Source organism: Panthera pardus, unplaced genomic scaffold (genome assembly GCF_024362965.1).
Source record: "Panthera pardus isolate Hobbes unplaced genomic scaffold, ASM2436296v1 HiC_scaffold_8, whole genome shotgun sequence".
In the NCBI taxonomy this organism is placed as follows: Eukaryota; Metazoa; Chordata; class Mammalia; order Carnivora; family Felidae; genus Panthera; species Panthera pardus.
The window spans coordinates 119021488-119040870 of NW_026527013.1; the positions used below are offsets into that span (position 1 = coordinate 119021488).

Consider the following 19383-nt stretch of genomic DNA (forward strand, 5'->3'; position numbering starts at 1 on the left):
GGGGAGAGAAAGAGAATCTTAATCTCGAGCCTGACGTGGGGCTCGATCTCATGACTATGAGATAATGACCTAAGCTGAAATCAAGAGTCAGATGTTTAATCAACTGAGCCACCCAGGCACCCCATGTTTGATATTTTAATGAAGATTTTTGCATCAGTATTTATGAGGGATGGGGTCTGCAGTTTTCCTTAATGTCATTGTTTGGCTTTGGTATTAGAATAGTGCTGGCCTTATAAAGTAAGTTCAGAAGTGTTTTTTGAAAGAATTTATATGGGTTTGGTATTTTTTAAAAATAAGTTTCTTAAATGTTTGATAGAGTTTACTAGAGAAGCAGCCTGGTTTGTTTTTTGTTTTCTGACTTTTATTGACAGCTAACTTGTAAGAGCTGCCCAGTTTCCTCTTAGCTCAATAAAAAGAGTATCATCGTGGCACAAATTTGAAAATGCATTCGGCTTTTTTATTCTGCCTTCTGATGTTGGAAGGGACAATTATGCGTAGTTGAGAGCCACCTGTATTCTTTGAACATGATGGGGAAATAATTTTATTTTATTTTGACCAAATGTTTAATGCTGCCCCTAAAATATTTCATTGCTTATTCACCTTTGGTTTTGTTAATTTTAGGAACTTAAAATGAGTCTAGAAAATCAAGCAGAAAGGAAAACAGAAGGTCCGAATTCTCAGAGTCCTCGGAAGATCTCACAGCGTCTCAGTACATGCTCAGAGCAAAATGGTCATGTTGCTGCAGTGCCAAATGTACAGCCAGTTCTGCAATATGGTAATCCTTATGCAACACAGGAAACCAGAGGTTATTGAAATATTTTTGGCTTTGGGTTAACTGAATATGAAGTTTTTTGGTTTGTATCTTCCTGAGATTAGAGAACTATTAGTACAGTTAGCTGTAATAGAAATCTTATTTATTCATTTATCTATCTGTTTATTCATTTTAAAGCTATCTCTAGACCGAGATTCTTTTAAAGTTTATTGATTTTTGAGACAGAGCACCAGCAGGGGAGGGACAGAGAAGGAGACACAGAGTATGAAGCAGGCTCTAGGCTCTGAGCTGTCAGCACAGAGTCCAACGTGGGGCTCGAACTCAGGAACCGCAAGATCATGATCTGAGCCACCCAGGCACCCCAGAAACATTATCTTATAACCAGTAGTTTTAATGTTTAACTAGGGTTCATCTAGGAGTGCTGCAGTGTGAATGAGTAGTCTTTTTGCTTATTACATGTAGTTCTTATTTTAAAAAATCACTTGGGTTAAAAGACATCATTTTTGTGATGCCCTAAAATGGTTCTTATATCCTGTTCATCATAGCTATACACAAAGATTCTCATTTTAGTACCAAGTTTCATTCTACTCTTCCAAAATTTTATTTCAGATGGAGCAGATGGTGCTTTTTACCCCGATGAAATCCAGAGGCCACCTGTAAGAGTACCTTCTTGGGGAGTGGAAGATAATGTTGTCTGCAGCCAGCCTGCTCGAAACCTTAGTCGGCCGGATGGTTTAGAAGACCCTGAGGATAGTAAAGTAAATTGAATTTCCATTTTCTGAGCCTGTCCCTTTTATTTTTTGTTTCCTGTAGAGAGGTTTGTGGAAGAAGGGAGTGTGTGTGCTTGTGTATGCATGTGATTGCTTACTTAATTTTTGGAAAAATCTGCTTTTATTTAAATTTGAAAAATCAACCGTCAATATGCGTCAGACTTACACTTTAGGATTTATACTAAAGTAAAAGATTAAGTTCAGAGAATGGCCTCAGAATATCATAGCTATCAGTTTAATCTTTAAAAAATGTTTTTGAGATATAATTAACATATAACATTAGTTCAAGTATACAACATGATTCCATATTTATATATATTGCTAAATGATCACTACAACAAGTCTAGTTAACTTTCATTATCACACATGTGATGTGTCCTTTAATTTTAACATTTATGCCCCATTTTAAATTTTAAGATGGACTATATATAGCTAGAAAAAGAGCAATCTTTATATATATAAAATATTTAAAGTATTTTATATATATTAAAATATTTAAAATATTTTAAGTATACATTTAAAATATATATATATATATATATATATAATTATATCACAATTTTCTCCTTCTGAGAAATAATTCTTTTAGACATCATCAGTATTTAATTTTTCAGCAACCCAATACTGATTATTGAATTAGTTTGTGTAGCATGTCATTTTTACTTTTACTTCATTGAAGAGATTTCTTGACTATTTAATAATAAATTCTTTTCCTCATAGCAGCTCTTTTTGGATTTCCTGTGCATTAAGATGAATTTAAAAGAAATGCTTTATTGTGCTCTTTGCAAGTACAGCAGTATCATGACCTGTTTCTCATTTAATCTAGTTTGCTGCATTTAATTGCTATTAACCTTTGCAGAAACTGATCAGTGTTCAGACAGGCATGATTTTAGCCCTAGTGCTCAACACCCATAATGGAGAAAAATGTATTTCTCCCGCCTGCCTTTTGGCCTTCTATGTCCATTACTGGGAATAATTAGGAAAACTGTCAGAACTTTTGTAGCCTATTTAAGGTCTAGAGTATAATCTTACTGCTTTTTCACACCTTTACTTCACATTTTGCATATTTAATCTGATCATTCTTGGCACAGATGTTACATGTGACAAGCCCTTCTCTTCCATAGTCATCTGCTTCAGTTTAATTAGGAGAATGTTCTTTCTGATCTGTGTGCTTTGCCCTCCTGCAAACCCATGAGAAGCAGTGTTAGAGTCTTGTGCTCATTTGCTGACATGCTTAGATTTGGTAATGAGATGGAAGGACTCTTAATAGGCAACACCTTGGGTAATTGTATTTTGCAATCAGAAGATTTTTCACTTTAGACAGAAACTAATTTTTATGTACATTTAGACTTTTCAGAAAATCTTGTCATTACAACAATCACTTGCAAGTAAAGTATTTTAATGAATAATTTTTAGAATATAGAAAGCAGATTTGAGTTGACCTATTCCTTTTCTGTGGTTCCCTGCCCGGGGAGTAATTAACAACCACAGGACCCTGGAGTCAGGGTTGAGTTTGCTTGTTCTCCAGCCTACCTCAGTCATAAACTTGCCATATCTCCTCCTCCCTTCTGTACCAGAAACTGGTCAGCTATAAGATCAAAAGCCTTTTGTGACTCCCTTTTCCCTAATAATTGTAGTAGCAATAACTATAGCATCATAATTATAATGGTGCTTGGCTGTTTAAATATATCAACTCATTTATTCTTCATAGCAGTCCTGTGAGGTAGGAACTATTATGATCTTTTCTTTTATAATGGAGGAAACCGAAAGAATAACAGGCTTGCTTCATCACACAGCTGGTTAAGGGTACAGTCAGATGAGGATTTGAACCTCATCAGTTTGGCTATAAGAGCTGTGGTCCTAATCACCTATCAAATAGACTAAACCAGAGGTTCATGGCATGACACCATATAGGCGAAAAGAAATACTGAACAATTTCCTAATGAATGTAGTAACTATTTGAAAAAAATAACGTATTCTGAATTGAAAGAAAAACTCATAATTTTTAAGCTTATTTATTTCTTTTGAGAGGGTGGGGGAGAGAGAGAGTCCTTCTATGAGCATGGAGCCTGATGCAGGGCTCTGTCTCACAAGTGTGAGATCATGACCTGAACTAAAATCAGGAGTCAGATGCTTAACTGACTGAACCACCCAGTCTCCCCGAAAAATGCATATTTTTATTTCACTTTTAAATAAGCACAGTTAGGGGCACCTGGGTGGTGCAGTTGGTTGAGAGACCGACTTCGGCTCAGGTCATGATCTCACGGTTCGTGGGTTTGAGCCCTGCGTCAGGCTCTGTGCTGACAGCTCAGAGCCTGGATCCTGCTTCCGATTCTGTATTTCCCCCTTTCTCTCTCTTCCACTTTCCTGCTCGTTCTCTCTCTTCCACTCTCCTGCTCGTTCTCTCTCTCTCTCCGTCTCTCTCTCTCTCTCTCTCAAAAATAAGTAAACATTAAAAAAAAATAATAAAGCCTGTCTTTAAAAAAATAAATAAGCACAGTTATTAATGGGATATATGTGGTTGTTGACCACTGTACAACTGCTTAAACCTCAGTCAGATTGGACAAGCCACCTTCATTTCCTCATTCACATTGATTTTCACAAAGCACATGCTTTGTTTCATCAACTGCCAAAAACCCACCTTCTTCTCAAAGATAAGGTGTCACTGAAAGGAATGTAGCACTAATGTAACTAATCTAATGTTGAAATTGTGGGCTATCTTGAACTAGTTGTTCATGTAGTATCTGACAATTAACTTAGAAAATTAAAAATCTCCCATAGTACTCTGTGAATTTGATGTGGTGCCTTAGCAATAGAGGAACCATGTAAGCCCTTGCTACTAAGAAGTACAGTATGTGGACCAATAGTATTGATATCTCCTGGGAGTTTGGTAGAGATGCAGAATCTCCAGCTTCACTCTGTACCTAGTGAGACTCAGACTGGATTTAACAAAAATCCTTTCATGACCATATGCTCAGTAGAGTTTGAGTTGCGTTGGTCTCAACATCCTAAGCCCATCATTCAAGACAGGAATACATTTTCTTCCTTTAACACACATCCTACTTTTCAGTTGTTTTCATGCCTTTGTTCACTAAACTCCTTGGACTGCCTTTATTCCTTTTCCTTCCCTCTATCTCTGAAAGACTAAAGCCCACACATTCTATTGATGTGTGGTTTGCTTGCAGCTTTTCATAAGATTCCTTCACTGTGAATCCTTGAACTGAAGACAATTTTGTTGGTGAACATTTTTTTCCTGATGAGTGATTCTCAACAAGGGTCTGTGACTGAAATTATTAAAACTACATTTTGAAAGAATCAGGGCCTCTTTCCTGTCATGGTGCATTTGAGTTCTGGGTTGGTATTTGTCTTTTTTGGGTAAATACCTAATGTGTGATTACTGGATCATAGGGTGTTTCTATTTTTAATTTTTTGAGCAACCCCCATATTGTTTTCCACAGTTAGCTGCATCAATTTGTATGCCTACCAACAGTGCATGAGGATTCCTTTTTCTCCACATCCTCACCAACACTAGTTGTTTCTTGTGTTTTTGATGTTAGCCATTCTGACAGGTGTGGAAGTGATAGCTAATTATGTTTCTGATTTGCATTTCCCTGATGATGAGTGATGCTGAGCATCTTTTCATGTGTCTGTTGGCCACCTGAATGTGTTCTTTGGAGAAATGTTTGTCCGTGTTGGGAAAGAGAGAGTCAGAGGCAGGGCACGAGCAGGGGACGGCAGAGAGAGATGGAGACATAGAATCGGAAGCAGGCTCCAGGTTCCGAGCTGTCAGCACAGAGCCTGACATAGGGCCCGAATTCACAAACTGAGATCATGACCCAAGCCAAAGTCGGATGCCCAGCCAGCTGAGCCACCCAGGTGCCCCTCTTCTGCTTGTTTTTTACTTGGATTATTTGTTTTTTTGGGTTGTATCAGCTCTTTATATATTTTGGACATGTCATTTGCAAATTTCTCAGTTTTTTTTAGTTTTTAGTTTTGTTTTGTTTTTTTTTTTTTTTTAGAGTGCGAGCAGGGGAGAGAGGCAAAGGGAGAGAGAATGTTTTTTTAAGTCTACTAGAAATTTTTTTATGTTTGTTTATTTTTGTAGAGAGAGAGCAACAGAACATAAGCGGGGGGGGGGGGGGGGGGGGCAGAGAGAGAGAGAGAGAGGGAGACATAGAATCCAAAGCAGGATCCAGGCTCTGAGCTGTCAGTCAGCACAAAGCCCAATGCAGGGCTTGAACTCCCAAACCGTGAGACCATGACCTGAGCCGAAGTTGGACGCTTAACCGACTGAGCCACCCCAGCACCCCTATTGGTAGTTTTGATTACTGATTTAGTTTTATAGCTGGTTATCAGTCTGTTCAAAGTTTCTATTTTTTCTCATTTTAGTTTGGGTAGGTTATGTGTTTCTAGGAATTTATCCCTTTCTTCTAGGTTGTCCAATTTGTTGGCATGGAGTTTTTCATAATATTCTCTTAGAATTGCTTGTATTTCTGTGACGCTGGTTGTTTCTCCTCTTTCATTTGTGATTTTGAGGTTGTTTTTTTTTTTTGAGTCTGGCTAGAGGTTTATAAATTTTGTGGTTTTTAAAAAATTTTTTTTAATGTTTTTATTTATTTTTGAGACAGAGACAGAGTGTGAGTGGGTTAGGGGCAGAGAGAGAGGGTAACACAGAAGCAGAAGCAGGCTCCAGGCTCTGAGCTGTCAGCACAGGGCTCGAACTCATGAGCTGTGAGATCATGACCTGAGCCAAAGTCGGACGCTCAACCGACTGAGCCACCCAGGCGCCCCTATTTTATGTTCTTTTGAGAACCAGCTCCTGGTTTCATTGATCTGTTCTGTTTTTTTTTTGTTTGTTTGTTTCTGTATCATTTATTTCTCTCTAATCTTTATTATTTTCTTCCTTCTGCTGGTTTCAGGTTTTTGTTTTTCTAGCTTATTTAGGTGTAAGGTTAGGTTGAGATTTTTCTTGCTTCTTGAGGCAGACCCGTTATAAACTTCCTTGTTAGGACCACTTTTGCTGCATCCCAAAGATTTTGGACTGCTCTGTGGTCATTTTCATTTGTTCCCATGGAATTTTTAACTTCTTCTTTCATTTCTTGGTTGGCCCCCTTCATTGTTAGGAGCAGGTTATTTAACCTCTATGTATTCTCTTTCCTGATCTTTTCTTGTGTATTGTAGTCAGAAAGGATGCCTGGTGTGATTTCGTTCTTTTTTAATTTGTTGAGACCAATGTTTTGTGGCCTAATATGTGGTCTGCTCTGGAGAATATTCCGTGTGCACTTGAAAAGAATGTATGTTCTGCTGTTTCAGGATGGAATGTTCTGAATATTTAAATATTTATGTTTATATATGTTAAATCTATCTGGTCCAGTGTGGCATTCAAAGCCACTGTTAATTTTCTGTTTGGATAATCTGTCCATTGAGGTAAGTGAGGTGTTAAGGTCTTCTGTTATTCCATTACTGATTAGTTAGTTCCTTTATGTTTGTTATGAACAGTTTTATGTATTTGGGTGCTCCTATATTGGGCGCATTTTTATGTCTTCTCGTTGGATTGTTGTCTCTATGAATTTGACTATTGATCCCTCATATAAGTAGAATCATGTAGAATTTGGTTTATTACTGGCTTTTTCACTTAGCATAATATCTTCAAGATGTATCCATTTTGTGATGTGTCAGAATTTCCTTTTTGAGGCTAAATAATACTCCATTTTGTTTATCCATTTATCCATTGATAAGACATTTGGGTTGTTGTCACTTTTTGGCTAATGTAAATAATGTTGCCATGACCGTAGGTGTACAAATCTGAGTTCCTCCTTCCAGTTCTTGTACATGTATACCCAGAAATGGAATTGCTGTATCAAAGGGTAATTTTATTTTTGTAATCATTTTGCATTTGAATTTTGAATTTAGTATGATTGCATTTTGAATTTAGTATGATTAATCTTATTTTATTATGATTGTCCTCTTTTATTGTCCAAGAGATTAACCCCTCTTAATACTATTTCAGATATTCAAGCTGGTTATGTACTTTAATAAGAAAACAAAGAATTATACTGTTTTTATTTTATTCTATGTTTTGAGTTACTTTTTATGTTTTAGTAATCTGTACATCCAACACGGGGCTCGAACTCACGACCCCACAATCAAGAATTGTATGCCAATCGAGCCAGCTAGGTGCCCCAAGAATTTTTTTTATTATTTATTGTTGTTTTTAATGTATGTTTATTTTGAGAGAGAGCATGGGGAAGGGGCAGAGAGAGAATCCCAAGCAGACTCCTTGCTCTGCAGAGCCTGGCATGGGGCTCGATCTCATAATTGTGAGATCATGACCTGAGCTGAAATCAAGAGTTGCATGCTTAGCCAACTGAGCTACCCAGGTGTCCCCACTAAGAATTTTTTTATAGGCTAGATTTTGAGTTGGGAATCTCATGAGAAGATTTTGAGTTTCATATGGAGCTTCAGTTTACTGTAGCTTGTTTGCTTTGTTTTGTTACAGAAATAGTATTGTCATGGTGAGTCTAAAGGCAGGTGAACAATGTAAAGTGGTTTAGATGTTTCTGGAGATTAAAATGCTGTGAAAAATGTTAGTTTTTAATTATTTGCAGTTTTTCATAAATATCTCTCAGTTTGGTATTCCCAATAAAATTTGCTTACGAGATTATTTTGGCAGTTTAGCTAACAGACTAGGTGCTGGTATTTTAATGCCTTTTCACAAATTGTTTTTGCATTGACAACTTTCAGTACTAAACTGTTGATTATTTTAGCAGCTTGGGGAAGGAATCTTTCTCAAATACGTGATTCTCTGCCTTCCTAAAGAATACCTAATCTAACCTTGACGATTCAAGTTTATTAATTGAAACATCAACATTAAACAGTGTTTTCATGTTCTGTTACTAAAGCTGTGTGATCCACTACTGAAATATTATTGGATGTTTTGAGTTGTCTGCTTTTCTTTTTACTGGTAGCCATTTTTTTGTTGTTGACAGTGGGCCTGCCTGAATAGCCTTACTTCCCAAACTAATTTGTTATATTTAATCTAGTATGGTTTTGGAAACTAATTAACCAGGCTTGATGAGTAAAATAGAATAAATGCATTTGTGAGTGAAAATGTCATTTTCCATGTCAGGATCATAAGACTTGGTATGAATTGGCTACTCAGAGAACTTAACCTATTTTCTGGTTTTGAATTACTGAGTAGGTGATTTTTCTTAGTTCATGAGCTCTTACGTCTCATTATAACATCTAGAATTCTACTCTTGAATCCCTTTCCCCTTTTATTAGGTAATAGGTGGTTAGAAGATACAGAATAATAGGGTTATCATTGCCAAATTACATATGGCTTTAGAAAGTATAAAGGTAAGAAAAAGTATGCGTTGCTTCACACCCTTCTACCTGATGTTTAACGTGTCAGATTAGGTCGGTCTAAGTCTAGCACTTGAGCAACAGACTCTGTTGTTAGCTGGTTCATGGGAGCAGTAAATTGGTATAGGCTCTAAGTTATTCCAAAACAGGGAAAAAAGGTTATGAGATTTTTGGTTCCATTATATTTTTGATCCTTAGAAAGTTGAGTTTTATTATAAGTATCTGTCATCAAGAATTTTGATAGTGGAGCTTCAAGACCTTTCCTTTTTTCTTTTCCATTATTTTCTTAGATAGTATTTGAAAATATGAGGTTTTATGCTTTTTTCCAAGATAATTGGGAAAATTGTGTTCATTATCATTTTATATGTACTTCTTTAAGCAGATTCATTGTTCAAATATTGCTGCTGGAAGCCCTAAATCTGGCAGCTAATGTGGCACAGAATTAAAATTTATTGTCCTAAATACTAGGGTTAGCAGATTCAACTACTGTATCATTTTACTGTACCTACAGATTTAAAAGCTGTCTAGATTTTAGTTACTTGAAGACTTAATATTCTTGAAGTATATTCCCCAATTTCTCAGTCCCTCATTAGGTTATATCTATTTTGTTTTTGTGCAGTGAGCAGTTTCCTCTTCAGTGTGACCACCAGGGGATTGAAAAGCATGTGCAGACTCATTATGATCAGAATGTTTTAAATTTTGACTCCTTTTTATTGTGAGTTAGTAATACAGTTTAGCAGTTAAAGAAAAAAATCACCTCAAATAGGCCACTATGGAGACCACAAAGTATCACTTCCATGCACCCTCTACCACACTTTTCTGACCAAGAGCTACTTTGAGTTTGGGTCAAGGTCGATCTTCAGCTTATCAGTAAATGTAACCTCTTTTAATCTTACTGAAGATTAAAACTTGTTTTTCTGTGTTGGTATCTATTTCCTAGTTTGAAAACTTTATGAATAAAGGAAACAGGGATTATCTTAATGTTACCACACTGAAAAAATATGTACATAGGGTAGTATTTAACAGGGAATCATATGTAAACAAAAATATTTTCTCATGTGACGAATATGAAAAAAAAAAAAAAAAAAGATCTCCCTTACCCTTTCTTGGACTGTTTAGGAAGCAATAATCAGAGTGATAGCCAGGTAACCTCTCCTACCTCCCACTTCTGATAAAAGAACTCAGTTGGTCTTTTGTTTCCTTAGAATTTCACACTATACACTTTGTTGGTACCTTTTCCCATGACAGACTTGATTGCTTAGCCCATTTGTAGTGACTCTGGAACAAGCATAACTACCCAGCAATATAAGGACTTTCATCAGTGCCTGGTATACCTGTTTATGTATTGTTCATGACATGAGAGCAGTCAACAGCTGCTCAGAGGAAGAAAGCACATGGGCACTTCATGGCGATGTGGTTGGCTTTTGATGTGATGTGAGTCTATATTTGGCTGTTGATGTAGCTCATACAGATCTCTAAAAAGTGACCACAGGGATGTGGGCATGGACATCCAAGCCAGCATTTGCTTTGATTCAAACTCAGATTTATAGGTTTTTAGCAATTTTCCTTGGCAATCTGTCAGACACTTAATACTGAATTTCCTTCTTTCACAACAGAGTTATGAGGCCTGTAGTTTGGTACATTCTTTGCTTTATCATAGTTTTCCAGTTTGATTTGCCTGTGTGTGTGCCCCCAAGAACATACACATGCAAAGTCATATTTTACTAGTTTTCCTTGATAATTTCTGTGTATCATGTGATGGGATGTAGGTTACAAATTCATCGAATAATAGGAAACAATGCAATCTTAAAATTTTTATGAAAGTGGTGATCTAGTCTAGTGTATGGAACAATAAAAAGTCAAAAGATTACCTACACGTAATAGGTTTAAACAAGTTTATGGATCCGTACTTTATATACAGGTGTGGTACATTCTTCCACAAAATACTGCTTCTATTTCAAGAAGACTTAGTCCATACTGAATGCTTTTAATGTTTATTTTTGGGGGCGGGGGGGCGGGCACGGGCGAGGGGCAGAGAGAGAGACACAGAATCTGAACGGGCTCCAAGCTGTCAGCACAGAGCCCGACGCAGGGCTCGAACCCACAAACTGTGAGATCATGACCTAAGTTGTGAGATCATGACCTAAGCTGAAGTTGGATGCTTAACCGACTGAGCTACCCAGGCGCCCCATGGTGAATGCTTTTAAAATTGACTTTTAAACCTTTATGTGAAAACTAATTGGTAACGGAAGTAAAATTTTAAAAAGTATAATCTTAGTTCCTTTGTACTGTGCTTGAATTAAAGAACATTCAGTTTCTGTCTTCTCAAAAATTGCAAAATTATGTTTTGCCTAGGAGGATGAACATGTGCCCACTGCTCCCGATCCTCCAAGTGAGCATTTACGTGGGCATGGAACAGGCTTCTGCTTTGATTCAAGGTAATTTTTCTTTTCCTTGTGTAGAGCTTGGATTATGTTGACGAGTGGTTCTCAAAGTATGGTCCCTAGAAACTTGTTAGAAATGTATATGATCGGGGCTGTACCTGGACCTTCTTAACCCAAAACTCTTGGTGTGGGTCCCAGGAGTATGTGTTTTAACATGCCTTCCTGGTGTTTCGGATGCATGCAATCCTTTAAGAAGCAGTGCTCATGAATACTCGTAGTGGTCAAACTGAATGAATACTGTAGGCACATTATAAGTTCTGTGAATCTTTATAGTTTTACAAAAGGCATTTTCTGTTAAAAATTGAGGAATTCTTGTCACTGAGCTTCATTTTACATAATGTGATTGCATTTTGGGGCTTTTAATGGAAAAGTTTTTGTCAGTCTAATTGTAAAACTCCATCGAGAGGCTTTAACAGTGGTTTACATAATTGTCAATAGCAAGCGTTTAGAAGCAGAGGTTTCTGGAGTAAGTGAAGACTTTCAAGGTAAGTTTAGTGTGAAATATCGGCTTATGTAGATAAATATAACATCTAGCCTGAAGATTATTGCTGTTTAGAAATTTTACTTTTTGGAAATAGTAATTCTTTCATTTTTCTGTTTCTTCAAGCTTTGATGTTCACAAGAAGTGTCCCCTCTGTGAATTAATGTTCCCTCCCAACTATGATCAGAGCAAATTTGAAGAACATGTTGAAAGTCACTGGAAGGTGTGCCCAATGTGCAGCGAGCAGTTCCCTCCTGACTATGACCAGCAGGGCTTTGAAAGGCACGTGCAGACCCATTTTGATCAGAATGTTTTAAATTTTGACTAGTTACTTTTTATTATGAGTTAGCAATATAGTTTAACAATTTAAAAAAATCACCTCCAATAGACCACTATGGAGACCACAAGGTATCCCTTCCGTGTACCTTCTACCACACTTTTCTGAACAAGCGCTGCTTTGGAGTTTTGTGTTACTAGGGTCAATCTTCAGCTTATCAATAAATATCATTGTAACCCCTGTTAATCTTACAGCTTAAGAAAACTTTTTCTGTGTTTGTATCTTTATTTATTCCCCAGTTTGCAGAACTATATGAATAAAGGAAATGGATTGTTTTAATGTTACCACACTGAATATATATGTGGAGTGTGTGACTTAGCATAATATTTACAAGTTTCTGTTGATCTTGTTGATTGAGCATGACTACTAAATATTATGTAATAAAAATAATTTATAAGTGTGGCAAAATAATTATTTGAATACAGAAACTTCCATAATTTAACCCATGAAAGGATTTTTTTTAACTTCCTTTAAAAATGGAGCTGCATGTAGAATCAGCTCACATGCTTGCAGTATAGCAAATACTTTTTGATATTTGAAATGTTTGCTTTAGGAATAGAAGGCATATTTTGCTAATTTTATGACCAAAACATTTTAGAATGACTTGAGTGATTATTTTTAAGCCATCTTGAAGTTGTATTTCTGTCTAATGGGAAAATGGAACAAATACACCAGTGCAGTTGTTTCATGACAACTGTTTCATAGAAAGGATCTACTAAACAGTGGTGGTTGTGGCATAAAATCACAGGAAGTGTATCCGTAACTTTTCCACATTTTCCTGATGGAGGAGAATTTTGAAAGAAGATTCTCAGTAAGTGATTGAAAATGTGATGTATAAATGCAAATCAATGTGTTCATTGTGTCTCTATGTAGTATTCTCATTAACATTAAAGAGGACACATTTTTGGAGATGTGTAATTTCATTGTCAAGTTTATTTACGATAGCTTTTCATTAAGTGTAAAACGTCATTAACATTTTTTTTTTTTGGTCTGGGCTGTTAAGTTTCCCAACAGTGTTTCTCTTAAAATATGAATGGTAAGAATTTACTGTGATTTTGCTTCTTTTGTAGTTATCAAAATATTTAAGCTTAAGCAAGGTAGCTGGGATGTTAACCTTACAATCCGCGTGGTGGCATTTCGGTGTGCTGTGTGTGAACTGCATTCACATCGTGTTGCTTGTATTGGTTTCTGAAAGCCGAAGTTGGAATCCTTGAAAAAGAATTGTGAGTGCAGGGCAAGACGGGCTGTGGCAGACTAGAAGGCAGCAGTAGCTGAGGACACCCCCCCCCCCCCCCCCCCCCCCCCGCTCACCTTCCCGGGAGGGGGACGTGCGGATAAAACACGTTCAGTGGGGATAGTCTCAAGCTGCGGAGCAAGCCAACCTACGAGTATCCTCCCCGTGTTAGGGTGGTAAGGGACACTACTGAAAATACAGAGCCCTGTTTGTTTTGGGTCAGAGGCAGTTTATTTTAAATGATTTCATTTACATTTATAAGCAGCTTTTCTTGACAGCAATTTTGATTAAGTTGCCTTCAGTTCTAAAACAAACCTCTGTTGCTTTCAAACTTAATGTGCTCTGTCCCCAACAAAACATATGAAAATATAATTTAAAGCACAGTTTTCACAGACACAGTACGATACATTCACTATACACGGTATAACAAAATATTCCCATCCTTACCTGTTTAGTAATACTGTCACAAGGAATAAGTAAATAGAAATTGAATTTGTTTTATAGTTGAAAGAAATTTAACATGCACAATGACTATTTTATGACTGTTTAGCTGTTGAACTACTGATCCAGCCTACATTTCTTGCACTAGAAGGAGCAAAGCTAAATAATGACTGCTGGCCTAAAAAAATTTTGGTCAATTATAGGTAGATATGAAGTATCCAAGCAGGGCCTTCTTATGCACCAACTAGTTGCTTCTCATTGTCTGGATCACCCTTTTTCAACCTAGAACACTGTATATTCAGGACCAAGACCACTCTTCAGAGATCTGAGGAAATTTTTCGAGGGCAGTGTCTTTAGAAATACTTTAAAATCCCTCATTATGAGGGATCGACAACTGAAGAATATAGAAGCTTACCCATCTGGCCAGTCATCCTTTCAGACTGCGTGAAGAATTGAGGAGGGACACCTGCTTCCCAGCTGTAAGACTTTCATCAAATGGGAACATGGAAAGTTATTTTGTAAGCAGTTCGAGTTTGCTTTTCACCAGTTTTGTGGGTAGTTAGCCATCTCAGAGCAATTTTTATTGCATAATGAGGCAGTTGGTAAACTCTTGCATGTTTAAGGAATAGCACTTGGGAGAAAAGAACACTCAAGGCATGATGGTATTGTTGGTGAGAAAAACTTCAGGAATGGTCCAGACGTAGGTCACTCTAATGGGTCATATTAGTCACTCTCTGACCACCTGCCACAAGAAGCACTTAATTGTCAATAAGGCTCAATTTCGTATTTCGGCAAAATGTTTTATAAAGCTAAACAGACGTTGCCAATGGGAATACAGACCTCTACAATGTGATGGGAAAAGTGCCTTCAAAAAAAATGTCTAAAAACACAATGAGCGTGAAGAAGAGGCAGTTGGGGGGTGGCGTGGGGGGATCTTACCAAAAATGTCCTCTTTGAAACGTGCTTGTAATTTTCTTATTTGCAACCCATAGGTTAGGGCAGTGGTTGCAAGAATTGGCAACACATAAAACATTAAATCTGTTGGCAATAGAGAACTACAAAGTGCTTTAAAACTTCACCTAAAGATGAAGATAGAACTAAATTTCACACACACAAAATTTGCACTTAAGTATTTCAAAGTGTTTTCTAACAGATTTCAGGGAAAAGTATTTCACTAAACTGGTATCTTGGTCCACAAATATCAACAGGCATAAACTGAATCCCTTGCACCCAGCAGGCACTCCATGAATGTGTGTGAAATTAATGAGTGAACTGAATAGACTATTTTGTACAAAAATGCCATTTAGAACACAAATGATTGGTAAGTCAGATGGCAAGATTTTCAGCTTTTTAAGGGGCAGAAGGATTTGCAAGATAATATAAAACACAGAAAGCACACCTTTTACGTATGTTATTTAAATATGAAAATACTTTTAGCATATTATGTTAAACATTCTTATTTATATTTCCATTACCTAAAGTCTTTCTACTCACAAATACTAACTCCATTATGTAAGGCATGGTAACCAGTTTGATAATGAAGGTATTATTTTGGTTTTGAACATAGTGAGTTGATGTGTTGAAAAACTTCAATCACATTACAATCTTGGGGGAAAAAAAAAATCTCAGTGCCAGCCCCTCCTCCCCCCAGTTGATATCACTGCAATACAACCTAATAATATGCAACATGCCCTCAATCTTATTTTCTTTTGGGGGAAATGTGCTGAAGAACCTAGAGCTTTTTCTGTTTAGCACCTTATATCAAAGTAATGAAAATGGGTATGATGATGACATGTGCAAATGTACAAAATCATTAACTCTACAAAGATACATCATTCCAAAATTACAGAAAAGTTTTAAAGCATGCATTTAATTCTTTAAAGGGTTGCTGAATGCTTCCCCTGCAAAAAGGTGGCTGTTTTCAAAATCAGCAACTGCTGGTGAGGGTTTCTTGGCACAGTTGGGGACCAGCATGTTATTGCTGCATCTTCCTGATAATCTCAGCCGACACCGGGGGGTGGAAATTGATTGTGTGGTGCCGCAGGCCCTGAGCTGTCTTGTAACTCTTACCACAACGACATTTGAATGGTTTGCGGACGCGGATCTGTGTTCTGTGACCATTCTTAGCATGGTACTTTATGCCATTCACATTCTGTGGAGAAGACAAAACGTCACCGATCAGATGCAACCAAGACGTCAGACTGGGGAAAACCTCGGTGTGGGTCTGGGTTACAATGGACCTCTCCTGGATGGCAGGTGTGTACAGGGTAGGCTTTGCCTGAGCTCTAGTGCCAGCAGCCTGATGTGATCGTGGGCCGTGCAGAGTGGGTCATGTACTCTGACAAATTTTACATAGATTATGTATTCGAGACTGTAGGATCGTGGGCCGTGCAGAGTGGGTCATTTACTCTGACAAATTTTACATAGATTATGTATTCGAGACTGTAGAAGGAAGCACAGTTAGTTCCTCTGCCTAGAACTTTACTTCCTTTCTGGATCATTTTTTCCATTTGGAAGAGCGTTAACAACAAACAGTCATATAAACATAGCCTCAGGATGACCAAAAAGCTGTCTTTCGAAAGAAGACACAGGGCAATAGAGTTCAAGATCTATATAAATCCCTGATGCGGAAACTCACCTAAGTGTTTTGCTTCCAGACGGCTGGAATAACCTACCTTACCTGGAATTTTCGTCCATTTTCTACTTTGCATTAAGGCAGGGTCTCTGCCACAAATCTTGCCCAAAATCATGCCGTGACACAGTTGTGTTAAATAAGCACCCGTGGACAGACTGAACATTTATGTGCTGCATTCCAAACATAGGTTATGGAAGTCTCAACAATGTAAGAGTTCCAAAGTTCAAGCTGGCATGCACATTCTGGATTTCTACTAAGACTCCATGCTTTGAATCACTCTACGGACTTAATTTACTATTGCTCAATCCCAATTAAATGGTGAGAAAACGGGCATTGAGTGATGAAAGATTTAAGTAAAAATAAATGGCCTAAAAAAATTAGATGATTAGGTGATATTAGAGCATAGGTTCTCAACTCCCACGTCTGCTACTGCCAGATTTGGGAGTAAGGGAGGACACAAGAGCGAGCTTGAAACAAAGACGGGAGAACAGGTCGTCAGAAGAGTGGGCTGTTTCCTAAAGTATTACATGAATCTGATTCCACTGAGCCTAGTCCTAAACCCAACTCGGGATTCCAACATAGCAGTCTTGAACTTTACTCAGAAGATGCCCTTCCTGAGCTCCCAGGTACAGGGATGGCCTGCTGTTCCATGGGCATCTAGGACAGTGCCTGGCCCGTAGTAGATGCTCCATAAGCATCTGTGAGTGGTGAATTTGTTAGAACGTGGTTCACTATTCTGGAATGAATTGAGTTGCCATTAAAATGCGTTCAGTGATTACTATTTACATTCCCCTCTTAGAGATCCATAACGCACGTTATCCTGCTTGACTTAGTTGAACCCAGGGGTGCCAAACAGCAATCAGTTGGCTGTGTTCAGAGCCTGACTGACGGTTGTCCATGGAGTCAAAGCACAAGGACAAACACCCTTTGCCCTGGACCCCGGGCTCTGGGGCATCTGCACCTTTGTTTCTGTCCATCCCGCATCAATCCCTCCATGCGGGACAAGGGAACCCCTCCCTGTTCTAGAGGCATGTTGGGGAGAACCTGCTGCTGCAGCAGGGACAGAGGGAGAGCAGTGACAGTGGCAGAATCAGGCCCATTAAGATGATGGGTAGACTGCCCCTGCCGGCCTCCTGCTATTCCAGCCACCCCAGCACAAGCCGAAGGATGCGAGTAGAGCCAGCTGCGTATCCCAGCCCGAGCTGGCATCTTTCTGCCACCGCATGAGGCACCCAGGTAAGAACCACCTAGCTTTTGCCAGACAACCCACAGAACCACGAAGGACAACAGTTTTAAGGTACTTGAAATAAGTTTTTACAAACATTAGAAAAGCACCACTGGCTTTCTAAGTAACAATACGGTAGGAAGTTTCCTGGCTCGCAAAGACTAGAAATTTGCATCCGTCCCTCGCTGACATCCCATTTACTAAAAGCTCAACAGATACATTCACTGAGCACCTAGTAGGGTCCTTCTCCGTAGATGGAAGGGTGACTCAAACATTTCATGTCCTTGTTTCCACAGGGAACTTGTAAAATGGATCATCAAAAATCAAGAAAATAGAGGAACCCAAAACTAACTACCTTTGGCTAGCAAGCAAAACAGCATGGCGACTCCCAGCAGGAACAGGGCTTAGATCATCCAGGCCTGAGTTTTTACAATTAGGGGAGAAGTCTCAAACCAGAAATTGCTAAAGCCACAAGAAGCCAGTCCAACATGACCGGATCCAGAGTTCGGCAGGAGAAGGACAAGGCCAGGGTGGAGGGGATTTCAGCAGGTCTGTGGTCTGTTCCCTGCTTGAATGTAAACATGGTGGTGTGAGTCTGGCCGTGAGACCGTGAGGAAAACACCGCTAACTCCATACATTTGCTTTATTACTTTGGAAAAACGAGTAAGCCCCTTGCACATTTGGAAACGTGGCTCTTCCAGGGTTGGCCAAAGGACCTAGAAAACCTACCTTACCCGTCTCTCTCTTTGTCGCCGTGATTTCAAATGTTCACAAGGGTCAGTGGGATACCCTGGCACACGTTAGTGCAAGCTCTAATGAGATTCAAGATTTGCCCCATCTGTTCATTCACAGATAGCAATGGGAGCTTTCACTTTTCTAACACTTGAGGTTAAAAAAGATTCACGGACATGTATATATAATTGCAGAGAGTCTAAAAGAAGTTTGGTCTTTCAGAAATATTAATAACTAACATAGGTGATGGCAGGCGACTTGAAAATGAAATGCTTAAATCCTCTGGTCTCTGGAAAGAGGAAAGGGAGTTGATCTTTGAATTTTTTTTTTTTTTTACATTTATTTATTTTTGAGAGAGCGTAAGGGAGAGGCAGAGACAGAATCTGAAACAGGCTCCAGGCTCTGAGCTGTCAGCACAGAGCCCGACACGGGGCTCGAACCCACAAACCATGAGATCATGACCTGAGCCGAAGTCGGATGCTTAACTGACTGAGCCACCCAGGCGCCCTGGGAGTTCATCTTTAAAAAGGGAAAGAAGAAAAGGGGGGGGGGGGCAAGGAAGGTCAGTAACATGAAGAGCTTCTCATGCTGAGTATTTGAGGTGTCCTGTCTTATCCAGTACTCCTGTTTTAGATGAAATGGACACTGAGAAGGTGAGTGAAGCAGGTAAATGATAGGCTTGGGATGGGAACCCAGGGATGCCGGATTCCAGAGTAGTCCACATTTCTCCCAGAATTCCACATACCTGAAGTGCTAGGTACTTACTATGTAGTACAACCAACTGGTGGTCTTTGAAAAATTTTACAAGTTGGGAAGGATTGGGACACTCCATCTGGAGAAAATGGTCACTAAACTATGGTGGTCTGACACAGGGCTGGCATGTGCCGGAAGGCAGGGAGGAGGCAGCAAGGGGGCACAGGCAGGCAAGGGTGGCATCAGCTCATTTC

At 38.6% G+C, this 19383-nt stretch overlaps 2 protein-coding genes across 4 annotated transcripts in view; one reads left to right on the forward strand and one right to left on the reverse strand.

Annotated features, from left to right (window-relative positions):
* TAX1BP1 (Tax1 binding protein 1) overlaps nucleotides 1-13078 on the forward strand; it is an 89413-nt gene extending 76335 nt beyond the window's left edge. The window contains exons 15-18 of one of the 2 annotated variants that reach the window (XM_019443678.2): nucleotides 622-805; nucleotides 1382-1530; nucleotides 11263-11345; nucleotides 11959-13078. In XM_019443678.2, the coding sequence (XP_019299223.2) occupies nucleotides 622-805; nucleotides 1382-1530; nucleotides 11263-11345; nucleotides 11959-12160 (618 nt within the window). In that variant the 3' untranslated portion in view covers nucleotides 12161-13078. The remainder of the gene's footprint in view (nucleotides 1-621; nucleotides 806-1381; nucleotides 1531-11262; nucleotides 11346-11958) is intronic. The other variant, XM_019443679.2, reaches the window with a different exon arrangement.
* Nucleotides 13079-13611: 533 nt separating this feature from the next.
* The window catches only part of JAZF1 (JAZF zinc finger 1), a 343459-nt gene continuing 337687 nt past the window's right edge, over nucleotides 13612-19383 (reverse strand). For both annotated transcript variants that reach the window (XM_053897459.1, XM_019443681.2), the window contains exon 5: nucleotides 13612-15996. In XM_053897459.1, coding sequence (XP_053753434.1) covers nucleotides 15820-15996 — 177 coding nt within the window. In that variant the 3' untranslated portion in view covers nucleotides 13612-15819. The remainder of the gene's footprint in view (nucleotides 15997-19383) is intronic.